At 43.1% G+C, this 22,279-nt stretch overlaps 2 protein-coding genes across 3 annotated transcripts in view; one reads left to right on the top strand and one right to left on the bottom strand.

The window, feature by feature from the left end:
* Positions 1-1,483: 1,483 nt before the first annotated feature.
* On the bottom strand, positions 1,484-7,567 carry LOC110495788 (ATP synthase subunit beta, mitochondrial). Its single transcript, XM_021571217.2, has 9 exons — positions 7,207-7,567; positions 4,941-5,114; positions 4,576-4,750; positions 4,257-4,378; positions 3,985-4,169; positions 3,148-3,429; positions 2,803-3,015; positions 2,241-2,442; positions 1,484-1,923 (listed from the first exon to the last, which is right to left on the bottom strand). Exons 1-9 carry the CDS (start codon positions 7,307-7,309, stop codon positions 1,826-1,828), a joined length of 1,554 nt encoding a protein of 517 aa, XP_021426892.1. The 5' UTR covers positions 7,310-7,567; the 3' UTR covers positions 1,484-1,825.
* Positions 7,568-12,763: 5,196 nt separating this feature from the next.
* LOC110495787 (collagen alpha-1(XXVIII) chain) overlaps positions 12,764-22,279 on the top strand; it is a 31,654-nt gene continuing 22,138 nt past the window's right edge. The window contains exons 1-10 of one of the 2 annotated variants that reach the window (XM_036952236.1): positions 12,764-13,074; positions 13,317-13,486; positions 14,785-15,359; positions 18,200-18,220; positions 18,351-18,410; positions 21,077-21,130; positions 21,219-21,263; positions 21,449-21,475; positions 21,566-21,610; positions 22,064-22,108. In XM_036952236.1, coding sequence (XP_036808131.1) covers positions 13,330-13,486; positions 14,785-15,359; positions 18,200-18,220; positions 18,351-18,410; positions 21,077-21,130; positions 21,219-21,263; positions 21,449-21,475; positions 21,566-21,610; positions 22,064-22,108 — 1,029 coding nt within the window. In that variant the 5' untranslated portion in view covers positions 12,764-13,074; positions 13,317-13,329. Of the gene's footprint in view, positions 13,075-13,316; positions 13,487-14,784; positions 15,360-17,419; positions 17,592-18,199; positions 18,221-18,350; positions 18,411-21,076; positions 21,131-21,218; positions 21,264-21,448; positions 21,476-21,565; positions 21,611-22,063; positions 22,109-22,279 lie in introns of those variants that run through there. The other variant, XM_036952237.1, reaches the window with a different exon arrangement.

Raw genomic sequence — 22,279 nt, 5'->3', positions numbered from 1 at the left:
GTGTGCCTTGAATTTTAAATAAATCACCGACTATCACATGCAAAGCAGCCTCACACCACCTCCATGCTTCAGTGGAACCACACATGCAGAGATCATCCGTTCACCTACTTTGCGTCTCACAAAGGCACTGCATTTGGAACCAAAAATCTCAAATGTGGACTCATCAGCCCAAGGACAGATTTCAACCTGTCTGATGTCCCTTGCTCATGTTTCTTGGTCCAAACAAGTCTTAACATCTTATTGGTGTCCTTTTGAAGTGGTTTCTTTGCAGCAATTCAACCATGAAAGCCTGATTGACGCAGTCACCTTTGAACAGTTGTTGAGATGTGTCTGTTAATCTGTGAAGCATTTACTGCAATTTCTGAGTCTGATAACTAATGAAATGATACTCTAGCAAAGGTAACTCGGTCTTCCTTTCCTGTGGCAGTCCTCACGAGCCAGTTTCCTAGTGCTTGGTTTTTGCTACTGCACTTGAAACTTCAATTTACTTGAAATTTTCCAGATTGACCATGTCTTAAATTAATGGACTGTCGTTTCTCTTTTGCTTATTTGAGCGGTTCTTACTATAAGACTTAGTCCTATTTGGTAAAAGACCATCTTCTATATACCACCCCAACCTTGTCAACGCAACAGATTGGCTCAAACGCATTAAAGACATTCCGCAAATTAACAAGGCACACCTGTTAATTTAAATGCATTCCAGGTGACAACCTCATGAAGTTGGTTGAGAGAATGCCAAGACTGTGCAAAGCAGTCAAAGTAAAGTGTCTACTTTGAAGAATTCCAAATACAAGATATTTCACTTTGGTTACATGATTCTAGTGTGGTCATTATTCTACAATGTAGAAAATAACCATTCAATAGGGGTCCAAACTTTTGACTGGTACTGTACATTAAATATGTCCACGACCATTTCTCTGCTCAGCAGGGCTATCGAGTTCAAACTTGTCCTCCACTCACTTGGCAACTTTTCTTTGCAGCTACATTTTGACTAGTATCATAACGAATGCCAGATGGCCTTTACAACTGCAAGTGGTAGGAATCTGAATTGCATGTTAGTGCTGTCTAGTTTGTTTTTGAAAACATCTTCATAGCTGTATTTAACTTGAGCAACCCAATGAATTTAGTTATGCATCCATTACTCATTGAAAGTCTAAAAAGCAGTACATCTTTCCCATTTGAGTCTTCGTACACCAGCAGCAAACAATACTTGTTTGAACAAGGTTTCACACCGGTTTGAGGGTACAATGATTCTCTACATGGCTTGTCACAAATTAGGCAAACTATTAGCAACCAGCTAATGGCAATGATTTCTGCATATTGCACCTTCATAATGTCAACATGGCTTATGTCTCAGCAGTAAGGCAACAAAGACAGCCAGCATTTTATAGTTACTGTAGGTCTTAAAATGCATCACATGCTGGTCTAAAAAGTATCTTACAAATAGATCACTACACTTTGTGCAAGGAATGACAAACTCCCCTCAACTTTAACAGCCATTTTATTTATTCACTCAAGCATTGTACAAAGCCTTTGAACGCCATCTAGTGGATCAGTGCTGTAGGATGACATTTTACAACCAGTCTGACAGCACCCAGACCAGAATAGCATTGCAACATTAAAAAAATGCTACAAAATATACAGTCGAGACCAAACCAAATTGTCAAGACAGATCTTTATTCCATCTTTCATTGGAAACATTAAATAACTTTTTTTGGATGACAATACAGATATTTGTTGCATGTGACATTCTTACAAATCAAGTGCGCCTTCTACACAACCCTGTGTTTATGCCTTTCTCCCTCCTCCGCTCAGTTAGATGAACTTATGCGAGATCCTTAGCCATCTGTGCAGCCTTCTCAACCACCTCCTCAATGGGTCCGACCATGTAGAAAGCCTGCTCGGGCAGGGCATCGTATTCACCTGGAGGGAAAGAATGACCACACTTAGCTCAAGACAATCAGAATTTCACACAGACAACATCAAGGAAATTCATAAGTTAAGGTAGACTGACCAAAATGTTGCCAATAGCAGCACTGCAGATATTGTGATAAGCGAGTTGCAAGACTATGTGCATGATCTGACTCGGTTACATGGGAGCCACAGCACCAAAACAGCAAAGTTGAACCTCATGCCTCCAACACTCAGTAGTTGCAGAAATTGACCTACTAAGCTTTTTACTTCGCGTATCTATGTCATATCGCAGAGTATCTTTAAACCTAATCACAAGTACTACGTACCATTTAGAATGCTCTGGAAGCCACTGATGGTCTCTTTGAGTGGCACCAGCTTGCCAGCGTGACCAGTGAAGACCTCCGCCACCTGGAAAGGCTGGGACAGGAAACGCTGGATCTTGCGGGCGCGAGACACAATCAGCTTGTCCTCTTCAGACAACTCATCCATACCCAGGATGGCAATGATATCCTGCAGGGACTTGTAGTCCTGAGAGGCAAGAGTTGTAGGCATCATGTTAGGGGCAAGGTCGGTCATTCATTATTAGAAGCTGTATACTGCCGCTTTCCATGTCTGTAGCTTGTGAGGTGTGTAACACTTGCTTTTAAGCATTTTACGCCATCGTTATTGCTCTGTCTGCATGCTACGTGTTGCTTGTCCTACATTGCTCTGCATGTGCTCATTGTCATGGGAATGGTCGAATAACCTGCCAGTGTGTGCAGTTAAAATTTGCCAGGTGGCTAAATCTAGCACTTCTACTGAAACAAATTAATGTGCACTGTCCCCGTTTAAAAAAATAAACTCAATGGTTGGGGTGACTGATACACTGGGGGGCTATAAGACACTAACCTGGAGGATCTTCTGCACGCCACGAGCAACATCATAGTGCTCGGCACCGACAATGTTGGGGTCCATGATACGGGAGGTGGAATCCAGGGGATCCACAGCGGGATAGATACCCAGCTCAGCGATGGCACGGGACAACACAGTGGTGGCGTCCAAGTGAGCGAAGGTGGTGGCAGGGGCAGGATCAGTCAAATCATCAGCTGGCACATAGATTGCCTTAGAGAAGACAGGTTGTTACAGTGACAAGTAGCGTTTCAGTCTTGAAGCAATGACAGACTATTGGGTACTACAGACTGCCATGTTAGCATGGCCCTCCAACAGGCCTATGCTGCTTGAACTCCAGCTTACCTGCACAGAGGTGATGGAACCCTTCTTGGTGGTGGTGATTCTCTCCTGCATGGTACCCATGTCAGTGGCAAGGGTGGGCTGGTAACCCACAGCGGAGGGGATTCGACCCAGCAGAGCAGACACCTCGGAGCCAGCCTGGGTGAAGCGGAAGATGTTGTCGATGAAGAGCAGCACATCCTGACCCTCCTGGTCACGGAAATACTCAGCCACGGTCAGACCAGTCAGAGCCACACGGGCACGGGCGCCTGGGGGCTCGTTCATTTGTCCATACACCAGTGCTACCTAGGGGTTTGGAGGAGAGGGCACAGTTAGAGAATACATCTAGGTCAACCCATAATAGAAACTGACAGTTATTGCGCAAAATAGTACACAGCATCTGGATATGTATACAAAATTCACCTTTGTGCCCCTCTGTCAAGCAGTCTACGCACACATTCTATAAATCCAGCGTATATACCACACCGAACACAACTACCTCTGCAAGGAAACATAGCATTTCAATGGAAATGAATGCAATTGTGGTGTACCAAAATGCAGTGACGCTGTCGGTGTGTTCGAAGGGTAAAGCTGATGTGAACATCAAGTCAAGTGGGTAATGAGGTCAACTTTCCAGACTGGTGATATGCTACTTAAAGCCAGAATATGTAACTTTTTGGGAAACCTGACTTTGGATTTATGCAACCAGGAAAGGTCAGAGCAATTCCTGTATATTGCACCTTATATTTTGACATTCAACTGGGGATATTTTTCCCCTGTGACAGCTTTAAATACCATCAACCTGTATAAGACTCCTTAGAGGCACCTGCTTATGACTGTCAAATGTAACCAGTTGGTCACCTTGGAGGTGTCGTCCTTCAGGTTGATGACACCCGACTCAATCATCTCATGGTACAAGTCATTTCCCTCGCGGGTACGCTCTCCCACGCCGGCAAACACAGAGTAACCACCATGGGCCTTGGCCACGTTGTTAATCAGCTCCATGATCAACACAGTCTTGCCCACACCAGCCCCACCGAACAGACCTATAGAAAGGAAAGCAACTTACTGTCATTAAACTTTAATTAGCTAATTGCAAAAAAATTAATGAGGATGTTGGTTGTCCCACGTACCGATTTTGCCTCCCTTGGCATAGGGAGCCAGCAGATCTACCACCTTGATGCCAGTTACCAGGATCTCCTGCTCCACACTCATGTCAGTGAACTCCGGGGCCTCAGCATGGATGGCTGCTGTCCTAATCAACAAAAAAAAACAAAAAAAAAGTATAATCAAAGCCAACACTTCACTTTGAACAAGCAATTTCCAATTGTGTATCATTCAATCTCAAGACAATTCTAGTAGTCATACATTAAAAATAATTGAATATGGATGTAAATATTGTGATTGCCATATCTAAAACTATGAGAATTGGCTGATAGACAAAGTGCTTACTGCTTAGTGGAGATGGGTCCCCTCTCGTCAATGGGCTCCCCAATGACGTTCATGATTCTGCCCAGGGTCTCAGGACCAACTGGGATTCTGATGGGATCGCCAGTGTCCACAACCTTCTGCCCACGGACAAGACCTTCTGTACCATCCATGGCAATGGTACGCACAGTGTTCTCACCTGAAAGTCAACATACAAATTTCATCCCAATAAGCTGCTATTGATTATGCAATGTTGGTACAATGCCTTTGCAAACAATGGCTGTGTTTACACAAGTAGACAAATCCTGATCTCTGCCCAATTATTGGCAAAAAAAAAATACAATTCTACACAAATTAGGCTGCCTCTAAATGCAGGTGAAATGATTTACCAAGATGTTGTGCCACCTCCAGCACTAGCCTGGACTCACGACCAGCAACTTCCAACGCATTGAGGATGGGTGGGAGGCCCTCATCAAACTGGACGTCGACGACGGCACCGATGACTGCTACGATCCTTCCATGGGCGAAGGCGGCAGCAGCAGCAGGTGCAACGTAGTCTCTACCTGTAAAAGTGCATTGACCAAAAGCCATATGACCTTGTTGTGAGTGAAAAATCAATAATACGCCATGTCTGCTGACCCTTGCCAACCTAGCCTACACAATGCAAGGAGTTGGAAATGTAACATCACCTGTGTAGCTAGCCATGTGCACCAGAGCAAACACCAGACCTGCCAACCCTGTCCAACTTTTTAGAGTACCAGACACAGGCAGCAAATTGGAGATTCAACTAGCATGCATACCACACCCCGAATTGGGGTTCTTTCCTTTCCTGAGTACTACAGTTATAGAATTGTACCAAATGATGTCTAAAAATGTTGGAATATTTGACAGCATTCCATTTACACATGGTAAAAGTCACTAACAAGATCTAACTAGAAACACAAAAGGCCTTCATTCTCTGAGTTTGTTAAATTAAACAAATTAGGTACAAAAGTCTTATCCACGATAAAAACACATTAACTGATATGATAAGAACAAATGTCTGAAGCTGAGCATCAGTATCAAATATACATATTATCCATAAGAATACAGACCGCAAACTGGCTACACAAAGCTTAAGTAGGCTAGCACAAAGGGAATCTGAACGCTGTTCGCTAGAAGAGGACAGTGTTTCAGCCTATTTCTTTGCAGCACATACATCATTTCAGATTTTCGAAATTGAGAAAACCTCAAATCTAGTTTCCAAGGTCATTTTAGAAGCATTGCCTCTATAGCTGATAACGGACACTCATTCTTAATCCTGCAGTTTTCTAAACTCCCGACTCCATTTAATGCTTATATTTATTTTTGATTACTTTTTTTTAAATTGTGGAGTGGATCATAATTACAGTTAGTCTATGAGGTTGCGTGATCCGCGTAATATTACGTGGAAATACAACTAATGGGACGCATAATTAAGTGTATCACTGGCACAATTGAGACCAGTTATTTTTCGTATTTGCATTTACATTTCTTTCACTAACAAATGCGAGTGAACTGCTGGCACTTCAGAGCCCACTGAATGTCCATCTTATGTTCGCTTAACGTTAGCTTGAAACAACGTGTTTACCTTTCCACAACACAGGGAGTCGAAAAGGGATTTGTCCATGTGTTTACGTACAGCTGACAGTTGGCAAACTCAGCTTCACAACAAACAGGAGGGGCTACGTCGAATAATGATGTATTAATCGCCATGTCCGTAGACAAACTCCGTTACATATCTGTGTTGCAGCTCGAGAACCTGGACGTTAGATTTACTCAGTGGATTTATTTGATGAAAAATGAAAATACAAATTCAGGCCCTATTCATTTCTGGGTACTTTTAACTCGGATGTCGTACCTGACAGAATTGCGTAGTTGGTACGCAAAATTGGTGCATGTTGGGAGGTCTGAAACACCGAAGCAAACTCAATGTCAAGTATTTTCGGCCATGTTGTGCAGGAGAAACGCTACAGCTCAGCAATTAAAGTAATCAGCAAGCTAGTTAACAAATTGGAAAACGAATACCTTCGAAGACCGACACATGTCAAGCCAACCGAGTTACTATGGTGACATTGGTATTTTTGTAACTTAGCATAATAAATTATCCCTAACTAGTTGTCAGATGGCTAGCAAACTACTGTAACGGTACATTAACCAGGCAACGTGTGAAGAAGTCGAACTGCTAGTTAAAGCAAAATATTTTGAAATTCATTTATACTCGTTATAAACTATTTGACTACGAAATAACACCGACAGTGATTCATTTAGTAATTGAATGACACTTGACGTTGGCTGGCTAACTAGCCACAGTATGGACTTGCTAGCGCAAGCCTCCAAACCTCATGTCATACAAAGGTCATTTCAATTTACACAAAAATCATGTCACTCAGCTATATGTACTTAAGTCACATTAATATAACTACTAAATCGAATGCATGGCGTAAGTTCCACGTTCAACATTAAACTAGTAGACGAGAAATTAAGCATGGTAAAAAATGTGAGGCCTGCTACACTGAAGAAAGCCAGCGTTTTGCTTTGGGCTAAAGTTGACTAGCAGTTAGCCTAATACCAGTTCTGTTCCAAACGGTTTTTACAATTCATTAGCTACCTCTGTAATATGCTTGCAAAACTTACGTCCAAGGACAGATGGAGAGCCAACGAGGGCCTTCAGGGGCTGGACCCCAGGCTTAAGTGCCTGGAGAGCCCCGGTGCAGCAGCGTCCCACAGCTCCTAACATTGTCAAAATGGCTGAAGGTGGAAAGAGACGAAACGACTTGTGCCTTTATAATGAATGACCGCGGAGCTGAACTGAGCGTGCGCGCAACTCCAGGGCCAAACTGAGCAGGCGCACTTCGTGATTTATTTTGCATTGATTGCTACTTCCACATATTACTGTCATACTACAACACTTGTAATTGTCTTCGCAACATTACAAATCACGTATCATGTCAATTCAGCAAGAATAATCATGTACAATGTTCTAACAACCTAGATAACAACATTCAAACTCAAGGTCACTGATAGGTGTGTGTGTGTGTGTGTGTGTGTGTGTGTGTGTGTGTGTGTGTGTATAATGCAGTAAGTAATGCAGTAAGTGAATATCCATCTCCCCAAAACACAGCAACACACAAACATACAGTGCCTTTGGAAACTATTCAGACCCCTTGACTTTTTCCACATTTTGTTACATTATAGCCTTATTCTAAAATGGATCAAAATAAAAATAAATCTTCAGCAATCTACGCACAATACCCCATAAAGACAAAGCGAAAACAGGTTTTTAGACATTTTTGAAAATTTATTACAAATAAAAAACTGAAATATTTTATTTACATAAGTATTCAAACCCTTTACTATGAGACTCAAAAATTGAGCTCAGGTGTATCCTGTTTCCATCGATCATCCTTTAAATGTTTCTACAACTTGATTGGAGTCCACCTGTGGTAAATTCAATTGATTGGATATTAAAAGGCACACACTTGTCTATATAAGGTCCCACGGTTGACAGAGCATGTCAGAGCAAAAACCAAGCCATGAGGTTGAAGAAATTGTCCGTAGTGCGCCGAGACGTGATTGTGTCGCGGCACATTTCTGGGGAAGGGTACCAAAAGATTCTGCAGCATTGAAGGTCCTCACGAACACAGTAGCCTCCATCATTCTTAAATATAAGAAGTTTGGAACCACCAACACTTTTCCTAGAGCTGGCCGCCCGGCCAAACTGCGCAATCGGTGGGGAGAAGGGGCTTGGTCAGGGAGGTGACCAAAAACCTGATGGTCACTCTGACCGAGCTCTAGAGTTCCTCTGTGGAGATGGGAGAACCTTCCAGAAGGACAACCATCCCTACAGCACTCCACCAATAAGGGCTTTATGGTAGAGTGGCCAGACAGAAGCCACTCCAAACTAAAAGGCATATGACAGCCCACTTGGAGTTTGCCAAAAGGCACCTAAGAACTCTCAGACCATGAGAAACAAGATTCTCTGGTCTGATGAAACTAAGATTAAACTCTTTAGCCTGAATTCCAAGTGTCACGTCTGGAGGAAACCTGGCACCATCTCTACAGTGAAGCGTGGTGGCAGCATCATGCTGTGCGGTTGTTCTTCAGCGGCAGGGACTGGGAGACTAATCAGGATCGAGGCAAAGATGACCGGAACAAAGTACAGAAATCCTTGTCCAGAGCGGTCAGGACCTCAGACTGGGGTGACGGTTCTCCTTCCAACAGGACAACACAGGAGTCCCTTTGGGACATGTCTCTGCATGTCCTTGAGTGTCCCAGCCAGAGCCCGGACTTTAAACCAATCAAACTTCTCTGGCCCAGGAGTGTGAAGGTGAACGGAAAGGCTCTGGAGCAACAAACTGCCCTTGCACCCGGCACAGCCAGATTATTATTATTTGACCATGCTGGTCATTTATGAACATTTGAACATCTTGGCCATGTTCTGTCATAATCTCCACCCGGCACAGCCAAAAGAGGACTGGCCACCCCTCATAGCCTGGTTCCTCTCTAGGTTTCTTCCTAGGTTTTGGCCTTTCTAGGGAGTTTTTCCTAGCCAACGTGCTTCTACACCTGCATTGCTTGCTGTTTGGGGTTTTAGGCTGTGTTTCTGTACAGCACTTTGAGATATCAGCTGACGTACGAAGGGCTATATAAATAAATTTGATTTGATTCTCTGGAGAGACCTGAAAATAGCTGTGTAGCAACACTCCCCAACCAACCTGACAGAGCTTGAGAGGATCTGCAGAGAAGAATGGGAGAAACTCCCTGAATATAGGTGTGCCAAGCGTGTGGCGTCATACCCAAGAAGACTCGAGGCTGTAATTGCTGCCAAAAGTGCTTCAACAAAGTACTGAGTAAAGGGTCTGAATACTTATGTAAATGTGATATTTCAGTTTAATTTTTTATAAATGAGCAAAAATGTCTAAATTTGTTGTTGCTTTGTCATTATAGGGTATTGTGTGTGGATTGGGGGGGGGGGGGGGGGGGGGGAAACAATTTAATCAATTTTAAAATAAGGCTGTAACCTAAAATCTGGATAAAGTCATGGGGTCTGAATACTTTCCGAAGGCATTGTATAGAGCTCCACACCGAGTGTTTAGAACACTGTGTGCACAAGCTCGATTTCAGCACATACACTATCTTTCCACTAGAGTGTGGGGCTGCACTATACATTTTGGTACTTCCTCTCTATCTTCATCCTCTCTTTTGTTGAAACATGTGGAATTAAGTGTGGTAATGAATGCTACCAACCAGTGTTAGAATCCCAGTAATGTAATAGATGGAATATCCTGTAATGGGAAGTGAAGTAGGCTACATGCCAACTGTGAAGGAGAGCCTTCACTATGGACCATTTATTTTAATATATGGATTAAAGGTATTTATTGCCGTTTTTAAACTGTAAATTATTGTGTTGCAGTGTTATTTTCTGTTTTGATTCATAATTAATTTCATCCATAACCTGCACTTTCTATAATCTCCAAACTTTTCCTGTTATATTGTATTGCCTAATTTGTGGGAGTGGCTAATCGGCACACGATCCTGTAGTAATGTTTAATCGGGGCCTGGGTTTTCTTGAAAAGGTGTGTTTCCTGACTGTGGAAGAGCCATTGATTTTAGCCACCAGTCATGTGCGTTTACTTTAAGTCTGCAGTTAATAAGTACTTTTATAACTATTTATTTCTCAGCTCTTCTTTTAAGCCTTTTAGATAAGGTATCGGCCAGCTTGTCACACCAACTTCCAAATAAAGATTCACCTGTCCTTAACTATGAAAATGGATGAATGTTACTGAAGTACTGTGGTAATGATTTCCATGCCCCTGTCTCCTCAGGCTTTGTTGACACATGAGTCAGGCTTTTCAACATTCTTAAGATGGTTTTGTCTGGTTATATACCTCAGTTCATCGGGGGCGTGGGCTCTATAAGAAATCGAAAGTATTCCACAGGGATGCTGGCTCATGTTGACACCATTGCTTCCCACAGTTGTGCCAAATTGTCTGGGTGTCCTTTGGGTGGTGGACCATTCTTGATACACACGGGAAACTGTTGGGTGTGAAAAGCCCAGCAGAGTGGCAGTTCTTGACACAAACCAGTGCACCTGGCACCTACTACCATACCCCGTTCAAAGGCACTTAATTGTCTCAATGTCTCAATTGTCTCAAGGCTTAAAAATACTTCTTTAACCAGTCTCCTCCACTTCATTTACACTGATTGAAGTGGATTTAACAAGTGACATCAATAAGGGATCATAGCTTTCACCTTGATTCACCTGGTCAGTCTATTTAATTGAAAGAGCAGGTGTTCATTATTTTCAGAGGCCTTGTGTTTTCTATGGAACTTTCTATCTGGTATTTGGCATATTATCTGGTATCTATAAATGGATAACTAACCGTTTGTAACCCTTTATAAATAGTTTTCTGTATACCTGAATGTGTTACTGAAATATGCACGGGTACTTTCAAAGCGTAGTTTCATAAGTACATATAGGATCAGAAACCAGACACTGGACTAGATTGGATGCTACAACATTCCCTGCCAGCCACAATTGAGGTTTTCATATGTTTGCCACACCTCTCTGGAAATCCTTCACCGGCTGTTTCATGCTCTTCACACCCATGTTCGAGGCGCTTTCAGTCGACACCTCGGCCATTCATCATAATGAAAGCAGCTTGTACTGCGTTTCATGACAGTCCGTGACATGACCACTTTGATGGGAGACGATCTACAGGAGACCTTTGACCTTCCACAGACATGTTCTAGATTGGTTAGTGCTATCCGGGATCCATGGGACATCCCTACACTAAGTCCTAACCTGCTAGGAAATCAAAGAGAACACCAACTCTACAGATTGCAAGCACATTGTGAATTGCATTAAGTGTTGGTTGAGAATGTGCAGAGATGCTATGGATTGATGATTTTTAACCACCTGGTTAAACTTTTCGACTTTATGTTAAAATGATGTCATCAGCTATCAGGAAAAGCTGAATTTATGTCCTTGCCAAACTCCTTTTCAATTCACTGCACATGTGTACATGCACCACACGATATGTACATCACACTGGGAAAAGACGTCAGATCACCATCTTGTCATTAAGCATGAATTCAACTTGAAATGAACCAAACCGTGAAACATTATAGTTGCTAGATGGTTGAATTGAACTGTGCAGAAATTCCTTTGGGCTGATCAGCACCATATAGGAAGTGTTAGAGAGATCCTCACCATGTTTTACTTGTCTCCCCATGAAAGGGCACGGTATCTGAACCAGATTTGAGCAGGCCTATTTCTCATGACGGCATTCTTGAGTGGCAGCTCACCTCTGATTGCTTTCTGCCTCCAGGTTTGGAATACTGTGAGCTATAAAAAAAAACACGCTGTCACCACCAAGTGCACAGCTGGAGCAGAGCTGCATGATTCTCCTTCTGGCGGCCAGAAGTCTGGCGGCCAGGGAAATGCGTATGGATTTTCACTACCTTTGCATGAGCTCTATATTCCAGATTTTTTTGAACTCAGAATGGAGTGAATCAAAAGTTTCAAAAAAATATTTTCCTATTCCTAAAAAATTCCAATCCATAAAGACAAGGTGAACGGGGTATTGTGAACTGAAACTGATTGTTGGAGTGCTACATTCTCTGGAGGAGCAGCTACAGCTAATCTTCTAAACAGTTTTATAGTCTTGCCTCACCCCCTGCAGCTGCAGCCAAAGACTAGTGCCTTCATATGAATGTGAATCATGGAAAATTGTGCTAGCAAGGTGCGCTGCCTAGAGCCTTATAAGTAAATCACTACCAGTCGCCTTACAAAAAAGCTTTGTTCTGTGGGTGAGGCTTCCGGAAGCTATTATTCCCAGAATGAGACATCAGGTCAATATGGGGCAGAAATGGGAATTTACCCTGGTCACCAGTGGATAATAGCATAAGATACGAGGCAACAAACAAGAACGGACAAAGGCCCATAAACTGATTACAACTATAGTCTTAATAAATTGGATCTTTGCTATTACAGCCTGGAGGTGCCATCCCATACTCCATTTATTAAAAAACAAAAACTATTATAAAAATAACATTTCACCCCCACACTTCCCCCAGCTTAGCCCTGCCCCGCGAGAGCTCCTTGCCCCACCCTTCTCCAAACATGGAGTGGCTGTGAATGAAAGGGGGCTGGTTCTGCCTCTACTGTACTCACTGTGTCTGTGTGAGGATGGCTGCAGCTAAAGAAACCTCAGGAAACCCAGTGTGAACCAGAGCACAGACCTCCACAGACCCTCTACTCACTGCTGCCGTACTGCAGACATCCTACCTGACCTGACCAGCTCCCATCCTGCAGACTGACACCATCACAGGAGCAGGACAAGAGCAGGAGTCTAAGTGGAACTTTACCTGAACAACACTTGAAACTGTCTTATTTTTTCCTCTGCTTCTCTTGCTCCCTCTGATTCTCTCATGTGCATCTTTCCCAATCCTGAACACTGAGCTGAGTATATTGGAGACCTGAGCCTGCAGCACTGTATTGTGAGTATGTGCAGGATCAAGTTACAATGATACAGGTTATGGGTCTCAGAAAATGGTGGACTTTTGCACCTCTGTGTTGGTGTGCAGGTTTTCATGTGAGACAAGTTTCTACCTGAACACAAGCTGAATTTGCTGTTCTGGCTGCCCCCCCCTCTCTCTCTCTCTTTCTTGTTCTCTCTCTCTCTCCCTCTCCCTCTCTCTCTCTCTCTTGTTCTCTCTCTCTCTCTCTCTCTCTCTCTCAGAGGAGGAGAACAGATGGTGATGTCCCCTTCTCTGTACTGGTTCTTGCTGCTCTGTAGACTCCACAGTCTCTGGGCTCAGGATGACTATAGCACACATGATGATAGAACCATGGACAGGAGAGCCAAGAACCAACTACTGACAACCAACGTCATACCCAAGAATGGCCAATGTAAGAGCCCCAAAAGTATTTATTTGTTTTAAAGGAGAGACACAGAAAAGTTTTTCTTAGACATAGTGTTGGCTAGAATTGATAGGATATGTTCACTTCTGAAAATACTACATGGGTAAAGCATCCATCAATGAAAAAATGTGTGGCTACAAGAAAATCTCATTTTCAAGAGTCATTGGCAAATGATGGGACCCACTTAAAAAATGATTATATCTCACAGCCAGGCTTAGAAACCCATCCATCTCAGTGGCAACCATTCTGTTCCTTTAACGTTTTTTTCCCTCAAGAGCTGGGTATCCCCGGGCACATTCTTTCGGACACGTTTCTTTGAACATAAATATGATGTATTCCCGGTTTATATTGGATATGTGCCCTCGCTCCTTGAAAAATATTGTAGGTTAGGATGCCTTGTGTGACTCGTTTCTCTGAGAGCCTTTTAGATATCAGACAGGAATCAGGAACATCAGTTCACAGTTCAAGTCATGACGCCCCTCCAAGCTTCACTTCCACCTTGATAAATAAATCATATCAGATCTTTTCTGGGTTCAATCTTCTCTCTGAGTCATTAAGGTTCAGTATCTCAGAATTTAAGCTTCTGAGTGGCTTTGGTCTAGCTTAACCTTCAGAGTTGTGGTCAGTCGCTGGTCAATGTTGGTCTTGAGTTGGATGTGAGAAAGTACCTAGCTTGACCCAGACCACCCCCTGTATTTTGGTTAGGGCACCAGGTGGTGCTAAGTTAGATAGGTAGTGGGTAGGCAGGTTAGATAGGATAGGGTGCTTTGATATTTACTTCCTTTGCTTTGGTTCCGTCCAGCCCCTTTTTCCCCATATTACCGTGTGACGGAATAAATGATTTGTAAACGGTACCACTCTCTCTGCCTTTGTCATCCTTACTCGCACCTACAGTCCCATACCTCTTTCACTTCACAGGGAGTTGAGTTGTAGCAGGGTGTTGCGTTCCCTCTTCACAGAGGTGTGCGTAACACTGATCTCCTGTTTTGAAATGGTAGTGACCCCCAGCTCTGTGAACCACTTACGTAATGTAGCTAGCTAATGTTGTACCTGGTACGTACATGATGATTGAACTGATGAATGATCCTTCTTTGGTGTTAGCGGTGGACATGAGAAAATATCCAGTTTTACCCATATCGGATCTCCTGCTTTGAAATGGGGTTGACCTCAGCTCTGCCCTCTGCCAAACAAAGATTGACAAATTAGCGGTAGCTAGCTACGTCTTGTGTAATGTGCATGGTACATGATAAATTAACAATTGGTTAACACTTTTTTCATGTTCTTAGCACTTTTGAACGATGACTGTGGCCTGGAGCTGGCCTTCCTGGTGGACAGCTCGGAGAGCGCCAAGGACAACCACGCCCAGGAGAAGAGGTTCGCCACAGATGTGGTTGAACGCCTGCAGGGGGTCAATCTCCAGACGGGCCGGGCTCTCAGCTCGCGAGCCGCCCTCCTGCAGTTCAGCAGCCATGTGATCATCGAGCAGACCTTCAAGCAGTGGAGGGGGGTGGCCAACTTCAAGGCTCGCATCGCACCCATCGGATACATCGGCCACGGCACCTACACCACCTACGCCATCACCAACCTGACCAAGATCTACATGGAGGAGTCAGAGCCAGGGAGCATCAGGGTGGCCATACTGCTGACAGACGGCATCCTCCACCCCAGGAACCCAGACATCTTCTCCGCCGTGGTCGACGCCAAAAACCAGGGTGTGAAGTTCTTCATGGTGGGCATCACGCCCGCGGCCAATGACATCTCCAACGTGGCACAGCTCCGCCGGCTGGCTAGCTCCCCAGCCAATCGCTACCTCCATAACCTTCAGGACAGGGGCATCGTGGAAAAGGTCATCAAAGAGATTGTAAGTGCAACGTCATCACGTTTCGCCATCTGGTTCAGGTTGTGGTTCGTTGAGATGTAAATTCAGTCCACATTTTTCAGGTGTCTAGAGAAAAAGGTCTCTGTAGTTTGCTGAATGTGTCTTATGGCTGTATAACTGCTTATGGTAGGGACTTTTAAATCTGTGTGGACTTCTCCCTCTTGGGAATTGGCATTCACCATCGGAATGACAAATCAGGCTTTGTCAAAACAGGGCGCCCTCAGGGCCATATTTTGCTAATCACTCTTTGGATATTACCATGTATACAACAAGCTGGGCCTTGAAAATGGTTTGAGAAGAAATGGATGCAAATATATTTGGATTACACAATATTATGTAGGCTTACTCATGTCAAGACTTGCATGCTTTATCTTTGCCGGTTGAAGAGGACTCATGTATATTTAGTGTTTAAGCATCTCCTAACAGTCTAAGACAAAGAATATTTTATGCTTTTTGGGGGCATCCTGTGTGGTTTCAACTCGCTGCACCTGCTAAGGTTGTCATAGTTGCTGGTGATTTGGTCCCCTCTCTCATCACAAACACATTACCTTTATATTCATACTGTTATCGCTCTAGCACCTTGTTTAGTCTTCACTTGACATGGGGAAATGCAGACATCAATATTTTTGACTGTGGCCCCTGGCTGGTGTTTCTGAGGCATTTTGTTGGAAACCATTCCGGTGTTTCAAACTATTTTAACAACGTTCTTTTTTAACTGAAACCTCAGGTAAAAGTAGTGGTGGAAATGAACCCTTTGATGTCTGTCCAATAAGACGGATTCGGGCATGAAACAGTACAGTAGGTCTAGAGACACAATATGAGTTCAGGACCTGTTTAACTATACCATTGGTTCTACGTAAAAACTCTTGTGGAAAACTGCTGTGTGCATTAGAAAGGAAGCTCAGCAAGATCACACATGGCTGAATAGCTCAACAAGTCTCACGCACACCCCTCGACTTATCAACCAATTGTTGACGCAGGTGTTAGACATAACACAATCAAGAAAATCGGGTCATGAAATCCATATTAACCAGCAGCATTTGCATTAGCTACGCGCTCTACTGCTAGATCCATATGGACTGGTTTGAGTTTCAGTCGGGTACCCAATAGCTCCCAGTCAACACAGCGGCTTCATCCTGTTTCAGGCAGCATCTGTTAGTCATAAGGCTGTCTGTCCCATTAGCTTGTCTTTTTATCTCTTATATGCTTCCGTCTCCGGCAGGATCAGCTCCAATCCTCTCACGGTAAAAATAAACAGACCTTCTGTGGTGGCTTCAAGTGCTTCTCTGCAAGCGGAAATATACTTTGGATGCTCCGAGACCATTGCATGTGGTTTGTGTTTGTTTCTGTTGAATTTCGACCATCCCCCCTCCATATAGAATGTGGCTGGCTTTCATGTCCAGACCAAACAAAACAATGTTTGGAGAAAAACAGATTTTGGGCAACAGAATCATTCTTCTACCAGTTTTTTTTAGGATTAGGCCTACAGCTGACAGGAGTTGCCCTGAGTAGAAACAACACACTCTTGATTAGCAAGGAGACAGTGATCAAAACATTGTCACCGACAACAAAACAGAATCCTTGTCTTTATAGTTAGCAATGTTGAGTTGAAGAGTTTAGAGAGCCCTGGGAAAACTTGTCACTCCTGTAATGGACATGATGGGAGCGCAGGGCGCAGCAGGTGTTTATTTGTAAAGGACCACAGGAGGCGGCAGGTAGCTGGGTCCAGGGTCGTCAAGGAAGGTCAGGCAATGGGTTGATAACAGGAAATCCGATAGGCTAAAGTACAGGCAGGGAATAGGCATCGTTAGTGAGGCAGACAAACTATCATAGACAGGCAGATTCAATCACAGGAACCTCCGCACTCCAACTAGAAGTGTGTCACAAAACAAACAATGCCTCACAATGATGGGGTGCGAAGAACTGAACTAAATAGTGTGTGATAATGACATACAGGTGTGTGAACAGGTGATCAGAATTCCTGTGATTGGGATCTGGAGAGTGAGCTGCGTTCAGGGGATATATGAGAGTGTGAGAGTGTGAGCTGGAAAGTGGGCTGGAAAGTGAGCTACGTTTAAGGGATCTACGTGTTTGAGAGTGTGAGTTGGAAGCAGACCTTACAACTCCTGCCTAAACTCTCCTGAAATGAGTAACTTGAACAGGTTAGATGACCAACCCCATATCACTGGGATAATCCAAAATGCACCTAAACAGGTATTTCATCAATCAACATTAAAATAACCAGTCCACAAAACATTCCCCGGTGGTGTAGCCTACACGTCGGTGATACAATGTAACTTTAAACGCTAGGCTGCTCGTGTTTAATCTTCTGTACAGCAATAGAAGTAGGAATCTGATTGGAATCGCAAGCAACATGAATAAACATCAGCAAACATTAGCAATCCGTGTTTGTCGCCAACATTCAGGGAAAGGAACCACTGGGCAAAAGTTGGTTGAATCAAAGTTGTTTCCACAGAATTTCAACAATAAAATTCAATTTGATGACGTTGAATTAACATGGAAAACTGATTGGATTTGCAAAAACGTCATCGAAGTGAGGGAATTGCATTTTCTACACCCAACTTTGAACCTAAATCCAATGACATGGTGACATTTTTTTGTCGATTTCACGTTGAATTCACGCTAGTTGAAACTTCAACCAAATTCAAATCAAAACTAGACGTTGAATTAACGTCTGCGCCAAGTGGGAGAGGAATGTCCTGACTTTGTTCAACAGTCACTGTCTCGCCATTGAGATATGTGTCGAATAAATATGAAGTGCACTAAATTTTGACCAATTATTTGTTTTTCTCATTTCTCAGACAGAGTTGGCTGATGAGGGGGTAAGTCCTAGTTATCTAGGCCTACTAATCTTGATATACTGCAGCCTTTTCACACAGTATTCAATGAACTCTCCTCTTTAGGAGTCTGAACTCCTGTCTGACCCCCTATGTTGTGCCCTTGTGGTTTTAGTGTCCTCTGGCCCTGAAGTGTGCGTGTGACAAGGGAGAGAGGGGACCCATTGGCCTCCAGGTAAGTGTCTGAACATGACCAGCATCACCCTCAAGCTCCCCTCGACATCAATACATTGAGATTACAGCCCCCTTTCGAATTGAACATCCTGTAGTGGACGATTACTTCAAAACTGAAGGACAGTACAGTACCAACACACAAAGCCTGCCTTGATGCTTACACGTGAGATAATTGAGGGGCTTTGGTAGGCTTTAGTGATTTGTGTGGTTAGAGGCGATTCATATCTGCTTCCCTGAAGCAGTGATAGTGTGGCAAATGCTTAACATTCCTGCTTCACTTTATGATCAGCAAGCTGGGACAGATATCGGCTTGGGAAAATCTGCAGAATTCTGCTGTTATAGGTTACATAAAAAAGTATGTTTCCGGTTGATCTAATAAGGATGCTTTTTTTGTGTGTTTTTGTCATAGGCAGTCACAATATCCACATAAGTAAATACAGTTGAAGTCGGATGTTTACATAGACCTTAGCCAAATACATTTAAACTCAGTTTTTCACAATTCCTGACATTTAATCAGAGTAAAAATTCCCTGTCTTAGGTCAGTTAGGATCACCACTTTATTTTAAGAATGTGAAATGTCAGAATAATGCTAGAGTGAATGATTTATTTCAGCTTTTATTTATTTCATCACATTGCCAGTGGGTCAGAAGTTTACATACACTCAATTAGTATTTGGTAGCATTGCCTTTAAATAGTTTAACTTGGGTCAAACTTTTCGGGTAGCCTTCCACAAGCTTCCCACACTAAGTTGGTTTAATTTTGGCCCATTTCTCCTGACAGAGCTGGTGTAACTGAGTCAGGTTTGTAGGCCTCCTTGCTCGCACATGCTTTTTCAGTTCTGCCCACAAATTTCCTATAGGATTGAGGTCAGGGCTTTGTGATGGCCACTCCAATACATTGACTTTGTTGTCCTTAAACCATTTTGCCACAACTTTGGAAGTATGCTTTGGGTCATTGTCATTTGGAAGACCCATTTGCGACCAAGCTTTAACTTCCTGACTGATGTCTTGAGATGTTGCTTCAATATATCCACATAATTGTCCTTTCTCATGCTGCCATCTATTTTGTGATGTGCACCAGTCCCTCCTGCAGCAAAGCACCCGCACAACATGATGCTGCCACCCCCGTGCTTCACAGTTGGGATGCTGTTCTTCGGCTTGCAAACATCCCCCTTTTTCCTCCAAACATAGCGATGGTCATTATGGCCAAACAGTTCTATTTTTGTTTCATCAGACCAGAGGACATTTCTCTAAAAAGTACGATCTTTGTCCCCATGTGCAGTTGTAAACCGTAGTCTGGCTTTCTATTGGCGGATTTGTGGATATAGATACTTTTGTACCTGTTTTCTCCAGCACCTTCACAAGGTCCTTTGCTGCTGTTCTGGGATTGATTTGCACTTTTCGCACCAAAGTCCGTTCATCTGTAGGAGAAAGAATGTGTCTCCTTCCTGAGCGGTATGATGGCTGCGTGGTCCCATTGTGTTTATACTTGCGTACTATTGTTTGTACAGATGGACGTGGTACCTTCAGGCATCTGGAAATTGCTCCCATAGATGAACCAGACTTGTGGAGGTCTACATTTTTTTTCTGAGGTCTTGGCTGATTTCTTTTGATTTCCCCATGATGTCAAGCAAAGAGGCACTGAGTTGGAAGGTAGGCCTTGAAATACATCCATACTTACACCTCCAATTTACTCAAATTATGTCAATTAGCCTATCAGAAGCTTCTAAAGCTTGATCGGCTATGAAAAGCCAACTGACATTTACTCCTGAGGTGCTGACTTGCTGCACCCTCGACAACTACTGTGATTATTATTATTTGACCATGCTGGTCATTTATGAACATTTGAACATCTTGGCCATGTTCTGTCATAATCTCCACCCGGCACAGCCAAAAGAGGACTGGCCACCCCTCATAGCCTGGTTCCTCTCTAGGTTTCTTCCTAGGTTTTGGCCTTTCTAGGGAGTTTTTCCTATCAACCGTGCTTCTACACCTACATTGCTTGCTGTTTGGGGTTTTAGGCTGGATTTCTGTACAGCACTTTGAGATATCAGCTGATGTAAAAAGGGCTATATAAATACATTTGATTTGATTTGATAAAGCCATGACATAATTTTCTGGAGTATTCCAAACTGTTTAAAGGCACAGTCAACTTGGCGTTTGTAAACGTCTGACCCACTGGAATTGTGATACAGTGAATTATAAGTGAAATAATCTGTCTGTAATCAATTGTTGAAAAAATTACTTTTGTCATGCACAAAGTAGATGTCCTAACTGACTTGCCAAAACTATAGTTTGTTAACAAGAAATTTGTGGAGTGGTTGAAAAAGGAGTTTTAATGACTCCAACCTAAGTGTATGTAAACTTCCGACTTCAACTGTAGGTCATTGTAGTCTTTCACCTAACTGACAATTTCTACTGTAGACTGTTCACTTGGTGACCAGACATTGTAGAATATTATAGTCTATCCCCACTGGATGTACATTGATGTGCCTGTACTTTAATATTAGGATCTGTGCACAGTAATCACTGCCATTATCCTATAACAGACCAAAAATGCAGTTTGTCAAACCAGATGCAGCTGCCACACACTGATCAGATGCTATTACACCACAAATTAGGTTTTTCTCTCCATACCATGCTGATGTGATTTCACTTCCCTCCACAGGGCAAGAAGGGGAATTCTGGAGATGATGGTAACCCAGGTGTTAAAGGATCGAAGGTACTGGTGATTTGCTTTGCCTGTGTGTGTCTTATTCCAATTAGTCTGTCATTCTGTTTTCAAAACCTTAATTCTCTCTTTCTTACAGGGTGAGAGCGGGCTCAGTGGACTTCCTGGTCGAAATGGGGAAGAGGTCAGTACAGAGGGCATACCCTAAACACCTGCTGTTATATTATTAGATGAATGTACACAGCTATTGGCACAGACTTCAACAACTCAGCATTGCTAACTATAAATACAAGGATTCTGTTTTGTGGTTGGTGACAATGTTTTGATCACTGTCTCCTTGCTAATCAAGAGTGTGTTGTTTCTACTCAGGGCAAGCCGGGCTACAAAGGAGAGCAGGTAGAGTATGAATCTCCAGATCAATATCCCTCTGGGTTTCCTAGTATTTAGTAAATATGACACATTGTACCTACCTCATTTTTCTTGTAGGGGGAGAGTGGAGAATGTGGCACACCTGGAATCAAAGGAGACAGGGTACAGTGTATTTTTATTTTGTTTTGTCATCAAATGTTTTTTTAATCCCACCTTTACCAAGGACCTAAGGCAGGGGTGTAAAACATATGGCACGCAGGCTGGATACGGCCCACGAGGGGGGCCAATCCCGCCCTTGGGTGGTTAGAGTAATTTAAAAAAAAAAAAAGTTTTTTAATTAACTAAGTGAGTTTGACACCCCTGACCATAAATGCGAGCAGAAGTGTATTTTTGTTTAATGGTATTTTATGTGTTTAGCTTTAGTGTCACTACATACCACTCTGTTTATACTTTAGCCAACCAATAGTGTTGTTGGCTAGTTTTTGTTTGTCTGGGCTATGATGTTGCACTGATGAATGCAGACAGTGTGAAACCCATACTACTATGTGTTGACTGTGCCTCCCATGTTTGTTTGTCATGTTTTGACATGAACTGATTGACCCCCTCCTTCTCCAGGGGCCTGAGGGGCCAGTTGGCACCAGGGGAAACAGAGGGCTACAGGTAAGCCTCTGTTCTAGAATCCTCTGTGTTGCCCATCTTTGTTAAGACTGTCACAAGCTAGGTAGTTTCAATGGTTAGTCACTGACAGGCCCCAGTTTACTATCTAAGTAAAACATGTCCTTCAAGCTGTCCTCTAACACAAATTCAATTGTGTTTGTATACTTGTCCATT

Source organism: Oncorhynchus mykiss, chromosome 18 (assembly GCF_013265735.2).
Source record: "Oncorhynchus mykiss isolate Arlee chromosome 18, USDA_OmykA_1.1, whole genome shotgun sequence".
NCBI lineage: Eukaryota > Metazoa > Chordata > Actinopteri > Salmoniformes > Salmonidae > Oncorhynchus > Oncorhynchus mykiss.
Note: the sequence above shows the minus strand (reverse complement) of the source record. Positions and strands in the feature narration are given on the sequence as shown.

Coding starts and splice junctions, on each gene's coding strand:
- LOC110495788 (XM_021571217.2), bottom strand. CDS start 7,309: ATGTTAGGAGCTGTGGGACGCTGCTGCACCGGGGCTCTCCAGGCACTT. Junction 4,379..4,575: donor GGACCCATCTCCACTAAGCA/GTAAGCACTTTG, acceptor TTTGTTGATTAG/GACAGCAGCCATCCATGCTG. Junction 2,443..2,802: donor GCGTGCAGAAGATCCTCCAG/GTTAGTGTCTTA, acceptor CTTGCCTCTCAG/GACTACAAGTCCCTGCAGGA.